The sequence below is a fragment of the Scyliorhinus torazame genome, chromosome 10 (genome assembly GCF_047496885.1).
Source record: "Scyliorhinus torazame isolate Kashiwa2021f chromosome 10, sScyTor2.1, whole genome shotgun sequence".
Classification (NCBI taxonomy): Eukaryota; Metazoa; Chordata; class Chondrichthyes; order Carcharhiniformes; family Scyliorhinidae; genus Scyliorhinus; species Scyliorhinus torazame.
The window spans coordinates 86,010,686-86,030,862 of NC_092716.1; the positions used below are offsets into that span (position 1 = coordinate 86,010,686).

General features: G+C 45.7%; 1 protein-coding gene across 1 annotated transcript in view; it reads right to left on the reverse strand.

Moving 5' to 3' along the window:
- Positions 1–5,182: 5,182 nt before the first annotated feature.
- Positions 5,183–20,177, reverse strand: part of LOC140430707 (11-beta-hydroxysteroid dehydrogenase type 2-like) — a 126,530-nt gene continuing 111,535 nt past the window's right edge. The window contains exons 3-5 of the mRNA XM_072518368.1: positions 19,120–19,305; positions 18,187–18,324; positions 5,183–7,239 (exon numbers count right to left, since the gene is read on the reverse strand). Of these exons, the coding sequence (XP_072374469.1) occupies positions 6,902–7,239; positions 18,187–18,324; positions 19,120–19,305 (662 nt within the window). The 3' untranslated portion in view covers positions 5,183–6,901. The remainder of the gene's footprint in view (positions 7,240–18,186; positions 18,325–19,119; positions 19,306–20,177) is intronic.

Genomic DNA, 20,177 nt, shown 5'->3' on the forward strand with positions numbered 1-20,177 from the left:
GCCCAGAAGCAGGACAGCAATCTCAGGGAGATTTTAAAAGGAAAATATCCAGCACCCTACGAGAGATTTAAAAATGATCTGACCACACATGACGGTGTGGTGTTAAAAGACACCCTTTATGTGGTTCCTGAACAGGACAGGAATCAACTGATTTGTTTGTTCCATGATGGTCATGGACATCAAGGAATCAATCCCACTACAGCCCATCTCAAGCAGCTTTGTTGGTGGCCGAATTTAAAGGACGATGTAAATTACTACATCGAGAATTGTCTCATCTGTGCCCAGAATAATCCGGACAGATATGCCAAAAAGGCTGAGCTTAGTCACACCCGACCCGTTAATGGCCCCTGGACTAACCTCCAGATTGATTTTATAGGACCATTGCCCCCTTGCGGGAATGGTTATAAATATGTACCCGTGGTGATAGACACGTTTACAAAATGGGTGGAAGCATTCCCAGCCAGAACAAACATGGCAAAAAACCACAGCCAAGGTTTTGACCCACCACATCTTTACAAGATGGGGACTCCCCCGCAGCATTGAATCCGACCAAGGTTCCCATTTTACGGGACGTGTCATGCAGAACGTCCTCACGATATTTGGCATCACCCAAAAATTCCACATAGCATACCACCCACAGTCGAGTGGTATCGTGGAGCGCATGAATCGGACCCTAAAATCCACCCTCAGAAAAATGGTCCAGCAAAACAACACCACTTGGGACTCAGTCCTCCCTTTTGCGCTGATGTTTTTGCGTAATACAGTTTCAACTTCCACAGGTTACACCCCACACACCCTCATGACCGGACGCCCCATGAAAGGCACAGAATTTTTATTAGGTTTAGACTTGACTTGCCCCGAGGGGACGGCCCTCACACACGAGAAAGCAGTAGAGCAATTCGTGAAAAATGTTAAAACGGCTCAGCTAGCAGCCGCAGTGAAATTGGGCACAAGGAAGAAACAGAGCAAGGCTTGTTTCGACAAGACAGTGCATGCGACTGAGTACAGTATAGGACAGCAAGTCATGCTCTCCGTATACAACCCCAGCACATTCCTGTCACCAAAGTACTCGGGTCCGTACTCCATTGCGGACAAAGTAAGCCCTTCCGTCCACAAGATAAAGTATCCCAACGGAAAGACTGCGTGGTTCCATATCAACCAGCTGAAGGCATATGGAACACAGTCTAACCACGCACACCACATCATGCACGACGCATCACACCACACCCCGCCCACAGCCAACGTAACCCTACCCTCCCCCAACACGTCCAGCCCAGCCACGGACTCGACCTCAATTCCACCCCCGAAATATACACTCCGCCCCGGAACGCCCACAGACTGCAGCAGCAGAGACAGCGACTGTGACTCGGACGATAGCCACAGCACGCCTCCCTACTATCCCTATGCAACAGGACCACAACCAGCGAATCCGACTACGATCCGAGTGATCCCTTCATGATCACTTTCCTAAACAAACCCCACCACCGACCTTCAATGACGACCCCGATTCCGTCCCCACACAACTAGACACCACCTATTGGCACAGAGACAACTCATACAGACTCGTCCGAAACGACGAGAGTGACCCCAAATCGCACCATGCAGCCCTACCAACCTTAATACATTCAAGAGTTTGGCACCTGGGAGAAAATGACTCCCAGAACAAGAACCCCTTTGCGACCCTGTTCGCGACCGATAACTGAGGTGTCCAGATGATGTTTTAAAGGAACCGCCTGGGAGAAACGGTGTCCTTTCTGATGGAACCTGCAGCATGTTTTATGTTGTTTGTAGTGTTTTGTTAAATGTTGTATGTCAGACCGGAATTTCTTTTCCCACAGCCCCACGCCCTTTCAGCAGAAACCTCTGAGGACTTGCCCACAGAGACTTGCTATTGGCCAGACACTAGTTCAAGTCTGCAGAGACTTGTTAAGGTCCCAGACGCTAGTTCAGCGGAACTCGTCTTGTCAACAGATGCCCGTTCGTAACTGCCCTTCTGGTTCGAAGGTAGAACCAATACGGCAGCCCCACCACGATGACTACATTTCTTGCCCATTCTTGTCGGTTGCTCAGGCAGTGGAGAAACGGCTTGGGACCCGCCCTGCCTGGGAACCCCCCTATGGTCAGCTACGGTCGGGTAGGGGAGACACGGCATTGGTCGCCGTCCTACCCGGGGACTCCATCCAACTCTTACCCGTCGCGGCCCATACGCACCTCATTTTGGAAAGTTTCAGTTCAAAAGTTTTGTTTTGTTTAGGTAACCCTTAGGTTGCCAACCATATGCTATTTACATCCTGAAACATTGGGATGGTAAACCGCACAGTCTGCGAGACGGCTCGCACTGGTTCATTATTTGTAAGTGTGTCTTGTCCTAAAATTTGTTTTTTGAAAAAAAAAAAGGGAGTCACACATAGTGACCAATTATAAAGGGAGTAATTGGCACTAAAGGACAGACAGACTATCGTACGAGATGTTAAACCAAGATAGTTACAGACACTATGCTTGTTTCCACAGAACTCCAGAAGCTCCAGGACCGGAGACGAGAAGGGAAAAGAGAAGAGACGTGAAAGAAGACGTCTCTTCTTTCCTCCGGATTGTGCATCATGATAATGGACATTTGGTTGCGCGTGAATGCGAACCCCATGACCTCAAGCCCCCCAGCCGTTAATGATTCACTTCCCCACAGTACCCAGAGTCCAGTCACCATCTTGGTGTGGCAGGTTTATAACCTGGTATTCCCTGTCCTACGTAATAGAATCCTTGCTGGTATTGGCGATACTCTGCTGCATCATGCAGACTATGCGTCTAAGAAAATGGAGGAGAGCCTACCGCGCTCGCACCCCGGTATATAGGATCAGATCCCCTATTTTCGGATACGACCAGACCCCCGACCCCCGCGATCTATAATAAAGAGCATTCATTTGCGGTTTAATTGTAAATAAAGAAATGTTCATGAGCAATTTTACGATCCGGAGCTTGAATGCCAAGCCAGGAAAAATGTGTATAGACTGCTATGATTTTGTTTGTATGGTTGAGGAAGTTAGAGTGATGAAATGTTTGAGTGGGAGTAGCGTATTAAGGATAGTTAGAGGTTCCCACTTTTTTTTATTGTTTTGTAATGCATGTCCCTGTTTGACATAGTGCCCCTTAGAATTGTCAGGTAAAATGTTTTTGCAAAGTTATGGTCAGTGTAGAGGCCATGAAAGAAATGCTCCCCAGGTCAGGGAATGGAAAGCAACGTAGTTATGTGATCCTTCACGCTTCGCGTTAGGATCACAAGGAGGGAGTGTAGCCACCTAAATTGGCCAACTCCCAATTTAAAATGGCGAACGGCAAAGGCTGATGGGAAAGTCAGCCAACATAGACAGAAACCAGCAGCTGCAGGTTTGCTGTGTATTTACCTCTGCAAAGGCCAGACAACATCGATACCAGCGACCATCAGCATAACAATGCAGCAGCCATCTACATACTGATGAGCAATCCCCGGGACCAATAAGTAACATTTTGGACACACAAAGCAAAGCCAGACTCCTCGGCGCCAGCAGGAGCCAAAACAAAGGAGGTGAACGAGCACCTCAAGACCACCCATCGATCAGGGAACCGCTCCAGTATTGGAGAAATCGAACCAAGTGATTGGGACAAAGTCCAATCACTTGGGACCAGGTACAGGGTCCGCCCCGAAAGGCGGGAAGCCCCTGGGGACTATAAGAGTTAAGCCCCAAGTTCAAATCGCACTCTCTTCACCCTTCGTCCTGCCCGGGTCACCCAGTAACACAAACCAACATTGACCATGACCGGTGCAGTGACCACTGAACGAAGTAAGTCTTAATTCAATGCTCGCTACGAGATAGGCGCTCCTAGCTACCAATCTGTACCAACTTCGAATCCCGCAGACTCAGAACCCGAACGAAAGGCCATTTGTTCCCCTGACCTGGTGGGCCAGTCCGAAGTTAAGTATAGGCCTGTTGTAGAAGTAGCTTTGACGTAGAATTTGTGCTTGAGTAGCGATTACTGTGTATAATAAATGTGCTTTGATTTGAATCTTACTAATCGGTGTATTGGATTATTGATCATTACTCGGACTTGAACCTCGTGGCGGTATCATAAAGATACCTGTCGACTCGAGAGCAAAGGTAATAAAACAGAGCAATTGAACCTACGGAATGTTAGCAACAGGCAACACCTTGGCAAGTAACTTGACATCTGCGTTCAACAGTGAGATAGGTTGGTTGACCTAAAGACGCCTTGTGAGGGTGAACTGGATTATAAAATTATTTGCTTCAAAAAGACAGGACTTTAACTAAGAAGGGTTCTGCAGATTTATCATTTTTTTTTAAGAATCAGCAATTAAAATCTATAGCACGTTACTAATGCAAATATGTGATGGAAAGTGTGCATTCTGCAATTGCAAATGGCACCTCACACTCAAGAATTTAACATAACCGCCAGTCAACTTGTGCACCATATATTATGCAGTTATGATGGTGAGAAGCATGGGATAGAGGTTTGACCAACACTGTATTTACATTGTGATAATGCCAGCAAGTGCACAATCATGCTATCCCAAGAGCCACGATCATCTTGATCAGCAGAGTGCTCTTTCGGTGCAGGTTCAAGGGGCCAAATGGTCTCCGTCTACACTGTAAGGATTCCATGACTCTATGAAAGGAAAATAGGACGTATGGACTTAGATCTGAGCGCATGTTATTTTATGGCAAAATAAAAGCCTGAGGGTGGGATTTACCTTCCTCGGCAAAGTGACATTGACTACTGGGAAGAAACACCCCACTAAATATGCCCCCAAAATGACTTTTTTTCCCCCCCCATTGAATCCCTCCATGGATGTTTTGTTCCATCCTGGAAGTGTTGAATCGTAGCCTGGATGTTTTGTTCCATCCTGGAAGTGTTGTCTCGCTCCCTGGATGTTTTGTTCCATCCTGGAAGTGTTGAATCGTAGCCTGGATGTTTTGTTTCATCCTGGAAGTGTTGACTCGCTCCCTGGATGTTTTGTTCCATCTTGGAAGTGTTGAATCGTAGCCTGGATGTTTTGTTCCATCCTGGAAGTGTTGAATCGCTCCCTGGATGTTTTGTTCCATCCTTGAAGTGTTGAATCGTAGCCTGGATGTTTTGTTCCATCCTGGAAAGTACAAGGTCCTTGGATACACACAAAAAGACACATCCCGTAAACCTTGAAAAAATTTTTTTTAATTAAAGCGTAAGTCACAATGTTTTTACATTTTGTATTTTCATATTCAAGCCCCTGGCATTTATGATTCGATCTTAAATCTAACAATCAAATAATACATTTACAAATTTAAAAACAATGAATCTTTAGCTTGGTACATTTATATTTTGAAATTAAACTTGCAAGAATGAAAGTAACGTTAATGATAATGGTGCAGATGGGGTCATTCTGCTTTCTTCCTGAATTTACCCAGTATATACTTTGGACAAATCATAGTCTGAAAAGAAAAAGAATCAAAGCTTTCACTTACTCTGCAAGTTTTGTTCCAAAGATAATAGATAGAAAGAAACACTAACCTACAAGGTTTCATAATTAGGCAGGGTATGCATCATGAACTATTGGACTAGTACAAATACTTGAATTATCGATGACTACAATGACAGAAGGGCTTAAAATCATGCTTCACGATGAATTCATATCATTGGCGTTCAAAGCAGAAATGATAAATACGCACACATACAGGATCAACTGTATAGTATATGTAAATGTGTAATGAAAGACCACAGGCATAGCTAATAGGTTCCTAATGCCATTGCTTTTTTTGTACATTCCGTGGTTTAATTTTATACCAGCAGGCTACTTTTCGTGAAGGCTAGCAAAAAAAAAAAAAAAAATCAGAATTTCATTAGCTCCAACAGATAGAGGTTTGTCAATAAGTGACATCAAGCAGCAATAGAACACAGCTCTAGTCTCTCTTGGGGCAACATCATGCCTCATTTTAGATACTCATTAAACAAAATGTGTGTTAAATGTTTAAAGTATATTAGAATAACCTACAAATAGTTCACATTTTTTTTTTTAAGGTAATGGATAGTGTGTGTTCATTTCAACAAATAATATTCCCTTCTCAACATATCCTACAAAAAGGTGCTGAGGATCCCCCCTAAACGGAAGAAATTCCCAGTCCTAATATCGATTCCTCGACCTTTGGACACAATCTAATACATCTTTGCATTCAAAAGCATAAATCATTTCTCAAATTAGTTACTTTGGGGGGGGGGGGGAAAGACTGGTTTATTGCTTTGTTTTTGCTCATTCATCTATAACCACTATTTCTTCAACAATGCATGCTAAAACAGCCCAGATTTTCCCAATAATGTAGGTTGTGTCATCCAAAATCTCTGTCCCACAAAAAATGGTGCAGCTCACCATATGTGTAGGAGTTTAATGTTTTTCAAAAGTAGCGACGTATGGGGTTGCAGCACATTTAATATTTATAAGTTACAGTCGACAAGCCATATTCAAACACATCTAAATTACATTTGGAACATGGGGTCCTGTTGAACATTTTTGCATAATCATTATCGATGGTTTAAAAAGAAAATCAGTTGTACTTCAACAATTGCTGTTTTATTTACAAAATGCCCTGGAGTAAATTCCTTGGGAGTAATTTTCACCTTCAATGGTTGGAATTAAAGTGTTGGAAAATTGGTGGGGGTGGATGTGATCCCATTATGGACGGGCAATCCCATCCGCTCAGTTTAACACCCAGACAGTGAAAGTGAACCCCCCCCATCTCACTTTTCGCAGCAGAGTCACTTATGTGCATGTACTTAAACTTGCTATCAAATGAGCAACTAATACATTGAGAATTATCAAACTAACTGGTCATTTTGGAGGAGAAATTATTCACAATGTCTGATTTTTCCCCACTCTGCACTATTTTTGTAAAGCCTTTGGCAAGACTTTCTTAAGTAAGAATGACCTGCTGAAAATGAAATCGCTTAATGATGTCGGTAGAATACAGAGAAAGATGTACATAACAATAATTGCTTTCCCAGCATAATATCTTGGTTTTGGATTAGTGGAGAGGATAGCATCGGTGATACTTTCAATTACAGGGCTAAAGTCTTCCGCGGCCGTTGTCATATATTTCAAGAATAGATCTTTTGTCTCTAACATATACTCTTCGCCATAATCCTGGAGTAGTTCTGACGAAATACTCTTTATGAGATGGTGGACTTGCTGTTCCCAGTATTCAAAATTACGTGATGGAGCTGGAAGATAGAAAGCCAACAACAAAAACCAATTAGAAAAAAAAAGGGAAAAATATTGCCTTTTGGCAGTGCAGATCAATGAGGCTCTCCCTCAACCAAACAGAAAATGACTTTTGATCATCACCATCACAAGTACTGATCTGGGCCTTGGGTCTCCCCACACCTTCTGCTGTCAGACCGGTGACAGAAAACCAGGTTATGCAAACAAGTGGGGTGCTGAACAGTTTGTTTATTTCAATGTGCTGGGCAATTATAGCATGTACATGTACATCTTTGACAAAACTCTTCCATTGGTCCCATTCCACCACCTCTCCACATCCTGGCCTACTTGTCCTCATGCAAACCATTTTGCCACGTCTCTCACATGGCCCATTCAATCTCCTTGCTCATTGGTTACATTCTGGCTGTCTAGCCTTTCTCATATCTGCCCATTCTAACGCTACGCTTTCACCACACACCTGGACTGTCATCTCCTCTTTCCCGATACTAAGGGCTGGATTCTCCGGTCACGGCCGCCAAAATTGCGTTCGGCGACAGGCCGGTGAATCCAAATTACTGACAGAATCGGAGGCGGCGCCCCCTCCAAAGCGGCGTACTCTCCATGTAGCGACCCCCCGATGCTCCTCCCCCGACTGGCCGTGTTCCCGGCGGCGTGGGACACGTGTGGTCTCACCCGTTGGGAACTCGGCGTGGCGGCTGCGGACTCAGTCCAGGGGAGGGTAGGGGTGGACGGGGCTGGGGCGGTCCTAGGTGCCCGAGCTGGCCGTAAATAGGGAACTATTTCACAGGCTGGGTCCACGAAATAGTATCTGCCATGAAGCACAGTGGGTGGCATGGTAGTACAGTGGTTAGCACTGTTGCTTCACAGCACCAGGATCCCAGGTTCGATCCCGGCTGGGGTCACTGTCTGTGCAGAGTCTGCACGTTCTCCCTGTGTCTACGTGTATTTCCTCCGGGTGCTCCGCTTTCCTCCCACAAGTCCCGAAATTCTCCCTCTGTGAACCCAAACAGGTGCCGAAATGTGGCGACTAGGGGCTTTTCACAGTAACTTCATTGCAGTGTTAATGTAAGCCTACTTGTGACAGTTAATTGCTTCAGTATCTGAGTAGTTACTAATGGTGCTTATTAATTAATTACTTCAGTATCTGAGTAGTTGCTAATGGTGCTAAACACTTGTGCAGTCATCTGCAAACATTCTCACTTCTGATGGAAGGAAGGTCATTGATGAAGCAGCAGAAGATGATTGTGCCTAGGCCACTAACTTGAGGAACTCCTGGAGCTGAGTTGACTGAGCTCCACCTTTCTTTGTTCCAGGGATGACTCCAACCAGCAGAGAGTTTTCCCCCCCGATTCCAGCTTATCTAGAAGTCCTTGATGCCATACTCGGTCACATGCTGCACTGATGTCAAGGGCAGTCACTCTCACCTCACATCTGGCATTCAGCTCTTTTGTCCATTTTTGAACCAAGGCTGTCAGGAGCCGAGTGACCCTGGCAGAACCCAAACTGAGCGTCAGTGAGCAGACTATTGCTGAGTAAGTGCTGTTTGATAGCACTGTTGATAACCCCAATAATTGAGAGCAGACAGATGGGGCGGGAATTGGCTGGGTCAGATTTGTGTACAGAACTTACCTGGGCAATTTTCTACATTGCCGAGTGGATGCCAGAGTTGTAGATTTACTGGAAAATCAGCTACTGAGCCATTGCCTCCCCTGGACAGTGCACTGGTGAAACCTGGAGTACTGCATACAGTTTTGGTCTCCTTACATAAGGAGGGAAAAACTTGTGTAGGAGACAGTTCAAGGAAGCTTCACTGAAGTGATTCCTGGGATGGGGGTGGGTTAGGAGGCAAGGTTCAGCTAATATTTATTGGTTTTCAGTAGAATGAGAGGTGATCTTGTTGAAACATGCCAGATTTTAAGGGGGCTTGACGGTAGAAGCAAAGAAGATTTTCCTCTCATGGGGAATTGAAAACTAAGGAACACAAAACACAACGGGCTGGATTCTCCGCACCCCGACCCCGAAATCATGGCCGGCGCAGGGGGGGGGGGGCGGGTGGAGGATCCATTTTCCCGCAAGGAATCGGGACCGGCGTCAGTTCCCCGATTCTGCAGGCCCCGAAAAGCGGTGTACCTGGGGAGTATGCTGCGCCGTCGAGGACCGACCTGGGGTCATTGACAGAAGCCCGCTCTGCCATTCTCCACCCCCGACCGGCCAAAGTCCCGACGGCGTGGATCTAGCATGGTCCAGACGGTCGGGATACTCGCGTGGCAGTTGCAGACTCAGTCTGCAGCCACCCTGGTCGGGGGCATGTCGATCGGAGGGCAGGGTGGGCCCTATAGGCGGCCGGGAAATGTTTGTGCACGAGTGGAGGATCGGGCTCGCGGCCGATCAGGGGGTATATTTTTCGGGTCCAGCTCCGCGGAGAGTCTGCTGTGGAGCACGGGGTGGCCGCTGCCATGTGCATCCGCGGCCACCGACCCGGAAGTGCGGGGGCCCGAATCTGCAGCAAGAGCTGGTAGATCTACGCCGGGTTCCTCCTAGCCCCCTGCAGGGCTAAGAATCCGTGGCCCTTTCATGCCAGTTTTTCTGCCCTGAAATTCCATCGTTTTGACGCCAGCGTGGGGACATAGTCCCAATCTCAGAAGATCATTAATCTTTGGAATTTTCTACCCCAAAGAGCAGTGTAGATGGAGTAATTGAATATATTTCAAGTCTGAGTTAGATTATTGATCGACAAGGAAGTCAAAGGTTATGGGAGGCAGACAGAGTGCAATTAACACAGCAATCAGAGCTGCCATGACTCAAAGAGCCTACTTCTGTTCCTATTTATTATGTTCTTATTAATAATAATAATAATAATGCACTTTTTCAGGCAACTAAACAAGTGAAAAGTATTCCATCGTTCTGCTGACCTGCATCTTGTAGAGGGTGAAGAGATATTTGCAACAGAAATCTCAAAAATGGCCCTTGTAGCCACAGCATTTAAATGGCTTATCCAGTTATGTTTCTGGTCAATGGTAACCCCGTGGATGTGAATAGTGGGGGATTCAGTGATGATAATGCCATTGAACTGAAGACCATAAGACATAGGAGTGGAAGTAAGGCCATTCAGCCCATCGAGTCCACTCCACCATTCAATCATGGCTGATTTCAACTCCATTTACCCGCTCACGCTCCATAGCCCTTAATTCCTTGAGAAATCAAGAATTTATCAACTTCTGTCTTAAAGACACTCAACGTCCCGGCCTCCACCGCCCTCTGTGGCAATGAATTCCACAGACCCACCACTCTCTGGCTGAAGAAATTTCTCCTCATCTCTGTTCTAAAGTGACTCCCTTTTATTCTAAGGCTGTGCCCCCGGGTCCTAGTCTCCCCTGCTAATGGAAATAACTTCCCTACATCCACCCTATCTAAGCCATTCATTATCTTGTAAGTTTCTATTAGATCTCCCCTCAACCTCCTAAACTCCAATGAATATAATCCCAGGATCCTCAGACGTTCATCGTATGTTAGGCCTACCATTCCTGGGATCATCCGTGTGAATCTCTGCTGGACCCGCTCCAGTGCCAGTATGTTCTTCCTGAGCTTCAGAAGTACATCCCTGCTTTTATATTCCAAGCCTCTTGAGATGAATGACAACATTGCATTTGCTTTCTTAATTACAGACTCAACCTGCAAGTTTACCTTTAGAGAATCCTGGACTAGGACTCCCAAGTCCCCTTGCACTTCAGCATTATGAATTTTGTCACCGTTTAGAAAATAGTCCACGCCTCTATTCTTTTTTCCAAAGTGCAAGACCTCGCACATGCCCACGTTGAATTTCATCAGCCATTTCTTGGACCATTCTCCTAAACTGTCTAAATCTTTCTGCAGCCTCCCCACCTGCTCCATACTACCCGCCCCTACACCTATCTTTGTATCATCGGCAAACTTAGCCAGAATGCCCCCAGTCCCGTCATCTAGATCGTTAATATATAAAGAGAAAAGCTGTGGCCCCAACACTGCGGGACACCACTCGTCACCGGTTGCCATTCCGAAAAAGAACCTTTTATCCCAACTCTCTGCCTTCTGCCTGACAGCCAATCGTCAATCCATGTTAGTACCTTGCCTCGAATACTATGGGCCCTTATTTTACTCAGCAGTCTCCCGTGAGGCACCTTATCAAAGGCCCTTTGGAAGTCAAGATAGATAACATCCATTGGCTCTCCTTGGTCTAACCTATTTGTTATCTCTTCAAAGAACTCTAACAGGTTTGTCAGGCACGACCTCCCCTTACTAAATCCATGCTGACTTGTCCTAATCTGACCCTGCACTTCCAAGAATTTAGAAATCTCATCCTTAACAATGGATTCTAGAATCTTGCCAACAACCGAGGTTAGGCTAATTGGCCTCTAATTTTCCATCTTTTTCCTTGTTCCCTTCTACAACAGCGATTTTCCAATCCTCTGGGACTTTCCCTGACTCCAGTGACTTTCGAAAGATCATAACTAACGCCTCCACTATTTCTTCAGCTATCTCCTTTAGAACTCTAGGATGTAGCCCATCTAGGCCCGGGGATTTAACAATTTTTAGACCTCTTAGTTTCTCTCGCACTTTCTCCTTTGTGATGGCTACCATATTCAACTCTGCCCCCTGACTCTCCGGAATTGTTGGGATATTACTCATGTCTTCTACTGTGAAGACTGACGCAAAGTACTTATTCAGTTCCTCAGCTATTTCCTTGTCTCCCATCACAAAATTACCAGCGTCATTTTGGAGCGGCCCAATGTCAACTTTTGCCTCCCGTTTGTTTTCAATGTATTTAAATAAACTTTTACTATCATTCCTAATGTTACTGGCTAGCCTACCTTCAAATTTGATCCTCTCTTTCCTTATCTCTCTCTTTGTTATCCTCTGTTTGTTTTTGTAGCCTTCCCAATCTTCTGACTTCCCTCTACTCTTTGCCACATTATAGGCTTTCTATTTTGCTTTGATGCATTCCCTAACTTCCTTTGTCAGCCATGGCTGCCTAATCTTCCCTCTGATAACCTTTCTTTTCTTTGGGATGAACCTCTGTACTGTGTCCTCAATTACTCCCAGAAACTCCTGCCATTGCTGTTCTACTGTCTTTCCCACTAGGCTCTGCTCCCAGTTGATTTTCGTCAGTTCCTCCCTCATGCCCCTGTAGTTACCTTTATTTAACTGTAACACCTTTACATCTGCTTCTACCTTCTTTCTTTCAAATTGCAGATTAAATTCGACCATATTATGATCACTGCCTCCTAAGTGCTCCCTTACTTTAAGATCTTTAATCAAGTCTGGCTCATTACATAACACTAAGTCCAGAATGGCCTGTTCCCTCGTGGGCTCCATCACAAGCTGTTCCAAAAAGCCCTCCTGTAAACATTCAATGAATTCCCTTTCCCTGGGTCCACTGGCAGTATTATTTACCCAGTCCACCTGCATATTGAAGTCCCCCATGATCACTGTGACCTTGCCTTTCTGACATGCACTTTCTATTTCGTGGTGCATTTTGTGCCCCCGGTCCTGACCACTGTTAGGAAGCCTGTACATAACTCCCATTATGGTTTTCTTTTGCCTTTGTGGTTCCTCAACTCTACCCACACAGACTCCACATCATCTGAGGAGCTATTAGATTCCTTGTTGGAAATCCATAGAATCCCTACAGTACAAAAGGAGGCCATTTGGCCCATCAAGTCTGCACCAATCCTCCAAAGGAGCACCCTCCCTAGGCCCATTTCCTCACCCTATCCCCATAACTCCACCTAACCTGCACATCTTTGGGCACTAAGCGGCAATTTTACCTGGCATTTGTGGTGTGAATGTTACATGCTACTTATCAGCCCAAGACTGAAAGTGTCCAGGTCTTGCTGCGGATGTCTGAGGAGCTGCGAATGATACATTGCATAATTAGCAGCGAACATCCCTACTTCTGAACTTATGATGGAGGAGAGAACATTGATAAAGCAGTTGAGATTGTTCAGCCTAGGGCATTCTAATTATGAGTGTTGCTTCCTTTGCATCCTTTCCATTGAACATTTGCTGGATGGACCTCAAAAACTCCAGAGCAGAGTTCTCCGATCCTGAAACGTGATGTGGGTAAGTTCCCCAAACACCACCCCATTCACTTTGTCCCAAATTCTTACCCTCTCCCCCAGTTCATGCAATTCCTTATCAAGAGGACTCTAAACACCTGGGCTATTACGCACATAAAAAAAATCACCAAATTATAAATATAATATTCTAACATTGAAAAATATTGTGAAATTTAAGATCAAAGGAGTTGCAATGGATTGCCAATTTCAAGTTTCTGATGTAACAGGTAATAAATTAATCAGGACTTCCGGTTTAGTTTTTCTCTCCCCCGCCTTCCCTAAACTGTTGACTGATGTGAGCAGCCTTTGGGTACCTTGTTAAATTGGCAGTTGTCCATGTGCAAGTCTGTACTGTGAGTTTTGGCAAAGACGTGAATGACAATGGCATAACAGCTGAACCCAACACCGTCCAAAAGTCAGACTTTACAGCAGAGGTTATATTAAGATAGCAGTAGCGCTGAGAGATTCCCACCTCAATCCTCAAGGCCAATTCTAGCACTCAATGTCCCTGCTTGTACAGTACAGGGGAGAAATTCTCCGGTATCGGCGCGATGTCTGCCGATCGGCGCCAAAAACGGCGCAAATCAGTAGGGCATCGCGCCGCCCCAAAGGTGCGGAATCCTCCGCATCTTGGGGGGCCGTGCCCCAACCTTGAGGGGCTAGGCCCACGCCGGACTGATTTCCGCCCCGCCAGCTTGCGCGGAAATGACATTGCCGGGATGTGCATGCGCGGGAGCGTTAGCGGCCGCACACGGCATCCCCGCGCATGTGCTGTGGAGGGAGTCTCTTCTGCCTCCGCCATGGTGGAGACCGTGGCGAAGGCGGAAGGAAAAGAGTGCCCCCTTTGCACAGGCCCGCCCGTGGATCGGTGGGCCCCGATTGCGTGCCAGGACACCGTGGGGGCACCCCACGGGGCAAGATCGCCCCGCACCCACCCCCCAAGGACCCCGGAGCCCACCTGCGCCGCCTTGTCCCACCGGTAAGGTAGGTGGTTTAATCTACGCCGGCGGGACAGACATTCTAGCAGCGGGACTTCGACCCATCCGGGCCGGAGAATCGCGGGGGGGGGGGGGGGGGTGGGGGGGGGGGTGGTGGCGCTAACCGCCCCCGCTGAATCTCCGATGCCGGAGAATTCGGCAACCGGCGGGGGCGGGATTCAAGCCAGCCCCCGGCGATTCTCCGACCCGGCGGTGGTTCGAAGAATCTCGCCCCAGATATCAAAACCACGACCGAGGAACATTGGAATCCTGAAGCCTGTTCTGTCATTCACTTATTTACCTTCCTCCATTCCATATCCTTCAACACCCTGAGCTAACAAAAATCCGTGATCTCAATCAGGAAAGCCCCAGTTGTCTCAGCCGCCACCATCCTTTGTGTTCATAAAGAACAAAGAACAAAGAACAAAGAAATGTACAGCACAGGAACAGGCCCTTCGGCCCTCCAAGCCCGCGCCGACCATACTGCCCGACTAAACTACAATCTTCTACACTTCCTGGGTCCGTATCCTTCTATTCCCATCCTATTCATATATTTGTCAAGATGCCCCTTAAATGTCCCTATCGTCCCTGCTTCCACTACCTCCTCCGGTAGCGAGTTCCAGGCACCCACTACCCTCTGCGTAAAAAACTTGCCTCGTACATCTACTCTAAACCTTGCCCCTCTCACCTTAAACCTATGCCCCCTAGTAATTGACCCCTCTACCCTGGGGAAGAGCCTCTGACTATCCACTCTGTCTATGCCCCTCATAATTTTGTAGACCTCAATCAGGTCGCCCCTCAACCTCCTTCGTTCCAGAGAGAACAAACCGAGTTTATTCAATCGCTCCTCATAGCTTATGCCCTCCATACCAGGCAACATTCTGGTAAATCTCTTCTGCACCCTCTCTAAAGCCTCCACATCCTTCTGGTAGTGTGGCGACCAGAATTGAACACTATACTCCAAGTGTGGCCTAACTAAGGTTCTATACAGCTGCAACATGACTTGCCAATTCTTATACTCAATGCCCCGTCCAATGAAGGCAAGCATGCCGTATGCCTTCTTGACTACCTTCTCCACCTGTGTTGCCCCTTTCAATGACCTGTGGACCTGTACTCCTAGATCTCTTTGACTTTCAATACTCTTGAGGGTTCTACCATTCACTGTATATTCCCTACCTGCATTAGCCCTTCCAAAATGCATTACCTCACATTTGTCCGGATTAAACTCCATCTGCCATCTCTCCGCCCAAGTCTCCAGACAACCTAAATCCTGCTGTATCCTCAGACAGTCCTCATCGCTATCCGCAATTCCACCAACCTTTGTGTCGTCTGCAAACTTACTAATCAGACCAGTTACATTTTCCTCCAAATCATTTATATATACTACAAACAGCAAAGGTCCCAGCACTGATCCCTGTGGAACACCACTGGTCACAGCCCTCCAATTAGAAAAGCATCCCTCCATTGCTACCCTCTGCCTTCTATGGCCTAGCCAGTTCTGAATCCACCTTGCCAGCTCACCCCTGATCCCGTGTGACTTCACCTTTTGTACTAGTCTACCATGAGGGACCTTGTCAAAGGCCTTACTGAAGTCCATGTAGACAACATCCACTGCCCTACCTGCATCAATCATCTTAGTGACCTCCTCGAAAAACTCTATCAAGTTAGTGAGACACGACCTCCCCTTCACAAAACCGTGCTGCCTCTCACTAATACGTCCATTTGCTTCCAAATGGGAGTAGATCCTGTCTCGAAGAATTCTCTCCAGTAATTTCCCTACCACTGAAGTAAGGCTCACCGGCCTGTAGTTCCCGGGATTATCCTTGCTACCCTTCTTAAACAGAGGAACAACATTGGCTATTCTCCAGTCCTCCGGGACATCCCCTGAAGACAGCGAGGATCCAAAGATTTCTGTCAAGGCCACAGCAATTTCCTCTCCAGCCTCCTTCAGTATTCTGGGGTAGATCCCATCAGGCCCTGGGGACTTATCTACCTTAATATTTTTTAAGACACCCAACACCTCGTCTTTTTGGATCACAATGTGACCCAGGCTATCTACACCCCCTTCTCCAGACTCAACATCTACCAATTCCTTCTCTTTGGTGAATACTGATGCAAAGTATTCATTTAGTACCTCGCCCATTTCCTCTGGCTCCACACATAGATTCCCTTGCCTATCTTTCAGTGGGCCAACCCTTTCCCTGGCTACCCTCTTGCTTTTTATGTAAGTGTAAAAAGCCTTGGGATTTTCCTTAACCCTATTTGCCAATAAAGTTCAGGGAGCAAAGCCCAGAATTATTTTTAAAGAAGAGAAACCAAGCGGATAAGTCAAGGTGCACAACACAATTAGGATGAGTTAGGAAAAATAGAAAAGTTGTTATGAAAGTGATGCCAAGATACTAAAAAAAACAAAATTGTAGGAGACAGAAATACCGAGGAAATTGGGCCACATGTTTTTGACACCCTGAGAAAATAAGCTTACACAAGGGGTGGCACGGTGCCACAGTGGTTGGCATGGCTGCCTCACAGCCCAGGGACCAGGATTCAATACCGGCCTCCGGTGACTGTGTGCAATTTGCACTTTCTCCCTGTGTCTGCGTGGGTTTTCTTCGGGTGTTTTGGTTTCCTTCCACAGTCCAAAGATGTGCAGGTTAGGCGGGTTACGGGGATAGGGCGGGGATGTTGACCTAGGTAGGGTTGTCTTTCAGAGGGTGGATGTAGATTCGATGAGCCGAATGGTCGCCTTCTGCATTGTAGGGATTCTATGGTTCTAAGAGATGGATCTTTATAATAGCCTACTGTAATTATTCTTACAATGAAACTCAGTCGAGGGAAGTACACAATAAAATATTGTGCAGGATATTTTACAAAGTATCTGGAATACATAGAGGGTGTTCAATGGATTCAGTGAGCTTCTCGAGAGCGGGGGAAGCTTACACCCATGCTCACTGGTGAAGCATTCAGCTTACTTTGTGGGGCTTGGTGTTTGCTAGAATAGGAGCACTGATCAGAGATTTAAATACCGCCTACTGGCAGGTGATAAACCACAGCTGTGCTTCAGCCTTCCGCTCACTTGTCTGAACAATCACTTTAATGAGCATGGGGATAAATTAGTGCCCATCAACTTCAATGCAATTATTTAGGAGTTTTGCTTTGGTTGTTGAATGAAACTCATGGAGCATAGTGCCAGACAAAATAGGAACTCACTACTCCCACAGACCCGCTTGCACTGTACAGCTCGTCTGTACAAGAGCATTTTGATCGTCAGGGTATGAAGGGTATGAAGCCAGATTCCATTGATCCACCCCGAACAAACCAATCAATATGCACTCACGTCTTCTGAAAGGGGACGTCTCGGAGGGAAGAGGACACCTCCAGTAATGGAATTTGTCTCAGGTTTTTAAGGGAAAGATAATTGGCAGGGCTGTTCTGAATTTTACAGCACAGTAGTACAACATTCAGTCCAGTGTATCTATGCTGGTTTTAAAAAAAATAAGCTATCCAATTCTAAAAATGTTTACTTTTGCAAGTACTTGTCCAACCCCCGACTAAAATAGTTACGATTGAATGTGCTTCAACCACCTTTTCAGGCAGGACATTCCAGATCATAATTTGCTGCACAAAAAAAAACTCCTCCTTCTCCTCGATCTTTTGCTAATTGTTTTAAATTTGTGCCAACCGGTTACTGACCCTTCAACTGAAAACGTGGAGTGGACAGAAAGGATTAGGGAGTCAAGTTGTGAAGGTCACATTAATAATTTGGGTTTGAAGCAGCATTCCAGGGCTGTAGTCAGGTTAAAGGTGAGGATTGGTACCATCGGGAGTCCAAAATACAACCATTCTGCCGTTTGCCAATATGCCAAATAATACCTACCTGTTTTATAGCATCCAGGAAGTATGGTGCAAACTTTCACTCCCCAGTGACTCAACTCCAGGCGTAAAATATTTGTGAATAAGGAGAGTGCAGCTTTCGAAGCTCCGTAAGCTGCGAAGAAGGGCAACGGAATTTCTCCTGGAAGGAAATGGATAGTGGAAGAGCAGTTACATTTTTATTAAATAAAATGCAAGATACTGCAAATGATATGCTTGCTGATTTATCAAGGGAGTGTGCTATTGGAAATTTATTCTTAAACATATACTGTATGAAACAATTCTACCATTACAAAATGACATTGGGCTTATCATGTATCTGTAATCATCTTATGCACATTTGGTTCATATGTGGTCTTTGTTATTTTATGACCTTGTAGAGTCATTGTGGGCAAGTAGAACCACAATCAGCCATGATTTTATTGAACGGCATCGCAGACTTGAGGGGCCAGATTGGCCATTCCTATTTATGTGCTTATTTATTTATTTTTTAAAGTTCTCAGAAAATAACATGAAACTCTGCATTTGGCAATAACTATAAATAGTTGCTTACATTATAAACTTCCACTACCAAAAGGGGAAGAATATATTAAAGATGGATAAACATAAAGGCTGGGATTCTACGTTCCACGCTGCTAATATCGGGAATCCCGATCAGGCGGAGAATCTTGCAGTGGGGAAAAAAAAAAAGGAGGGTTCACGTGGGTGCGAGTTTCTTGCTGGCCGAATCGGACATCCTGCCACAACTTGGCGGGATCGTGAAAATAGCTCATTAAAGATATTTGACATATCATTGCAGGTGGGACGCACAATTCAGGAGGCAGCTGGGATGCTCTGCAGCAGCAACCACCCCCCCACCATATAATCATTGTGTTGTGTATCTATTATTTCACTCTTGGATTTTGTTCTCCTGTGTACATTATACAACACAGCTTACCCACTGGGCTGGAAACATTTACAATTCTGCCCTTTGCTCTGCGTATCAGGGGAAGGAAGCCCTTTGTAATAGCTATTGCACCAAAGAAGTTGACTTCCATGCAGCCTCTGTAGTTGGACATGGCCGACAGTTCAGCATCGCTAATGTTGAAGCACATTCCGGCATTGTTGACCAAACCCCATAAACCTGAAAAATAATACAATACCTTCTTACATAAGCTAGTGTCTAGGTTCATAATAATAATAATAATAACTCTGTGCAAGTTTGAAACTAAAAAGAATAACACTCTCTCCGGATGGAAAAGTATGGCTGCAATTCCCAAGGTGCACTTCCTGGAATTGCTGAACCTTTGTAAGTGAAAAAAAGCAGGAATGATACAGTCAACATAAGTATCCGGCATATCTTTTCTTTTGAAAATTCACGGCCTAAAATGCTAATGCCGCTGTCCTTATTTTAGAATGTAGCCCTTACTTGAGGGGTTGAAGGTCTCAGGGTAATATAGTCAGCCTTCTCCCAGGATTCTGTTAACAAGCTGTTTGGAGAAGTGTGAAAAGGAAGTTGGTTTAACTTTCCCTTTGGTTTCCTCTGTCACCAATGGTCGCCAGCAAATCCCAACAACCAAAGAACTAATAACTTGCATCCTCTGCCCGGCTCAGAGCTGGAACAGCAATCCACTATGCTGGATGTTAGCCTGCCCTGTTCCCAACACAATGAGCTCCTAATTTTAAAATGTGTCATTCTGCTAAGTTCAGAGATCATATTGAATTAAGGAACATCACTTGGAGGAAGGAATGTGTTGAGGTGGGTAACACTGGGGCCAAGACTACATGTTCAATCTTTAGGTTGCACATGCTTTGTGGCTGTCTGGATACACCGGGCCGTTTGTATCCTGTTGCAAAAGAAGAAACTGCATCAAACATGAATAAAAACATGGTTCATCAGCCCCTTTTATGGTCATAGAAGGTCCATGGGAGTATCTAAGCACTGGAGTTTACAATGCCATCGGGTTCCATCTGTCTGAACAAGAAATAAAGTGTATTTACAAAAGACAAAACATC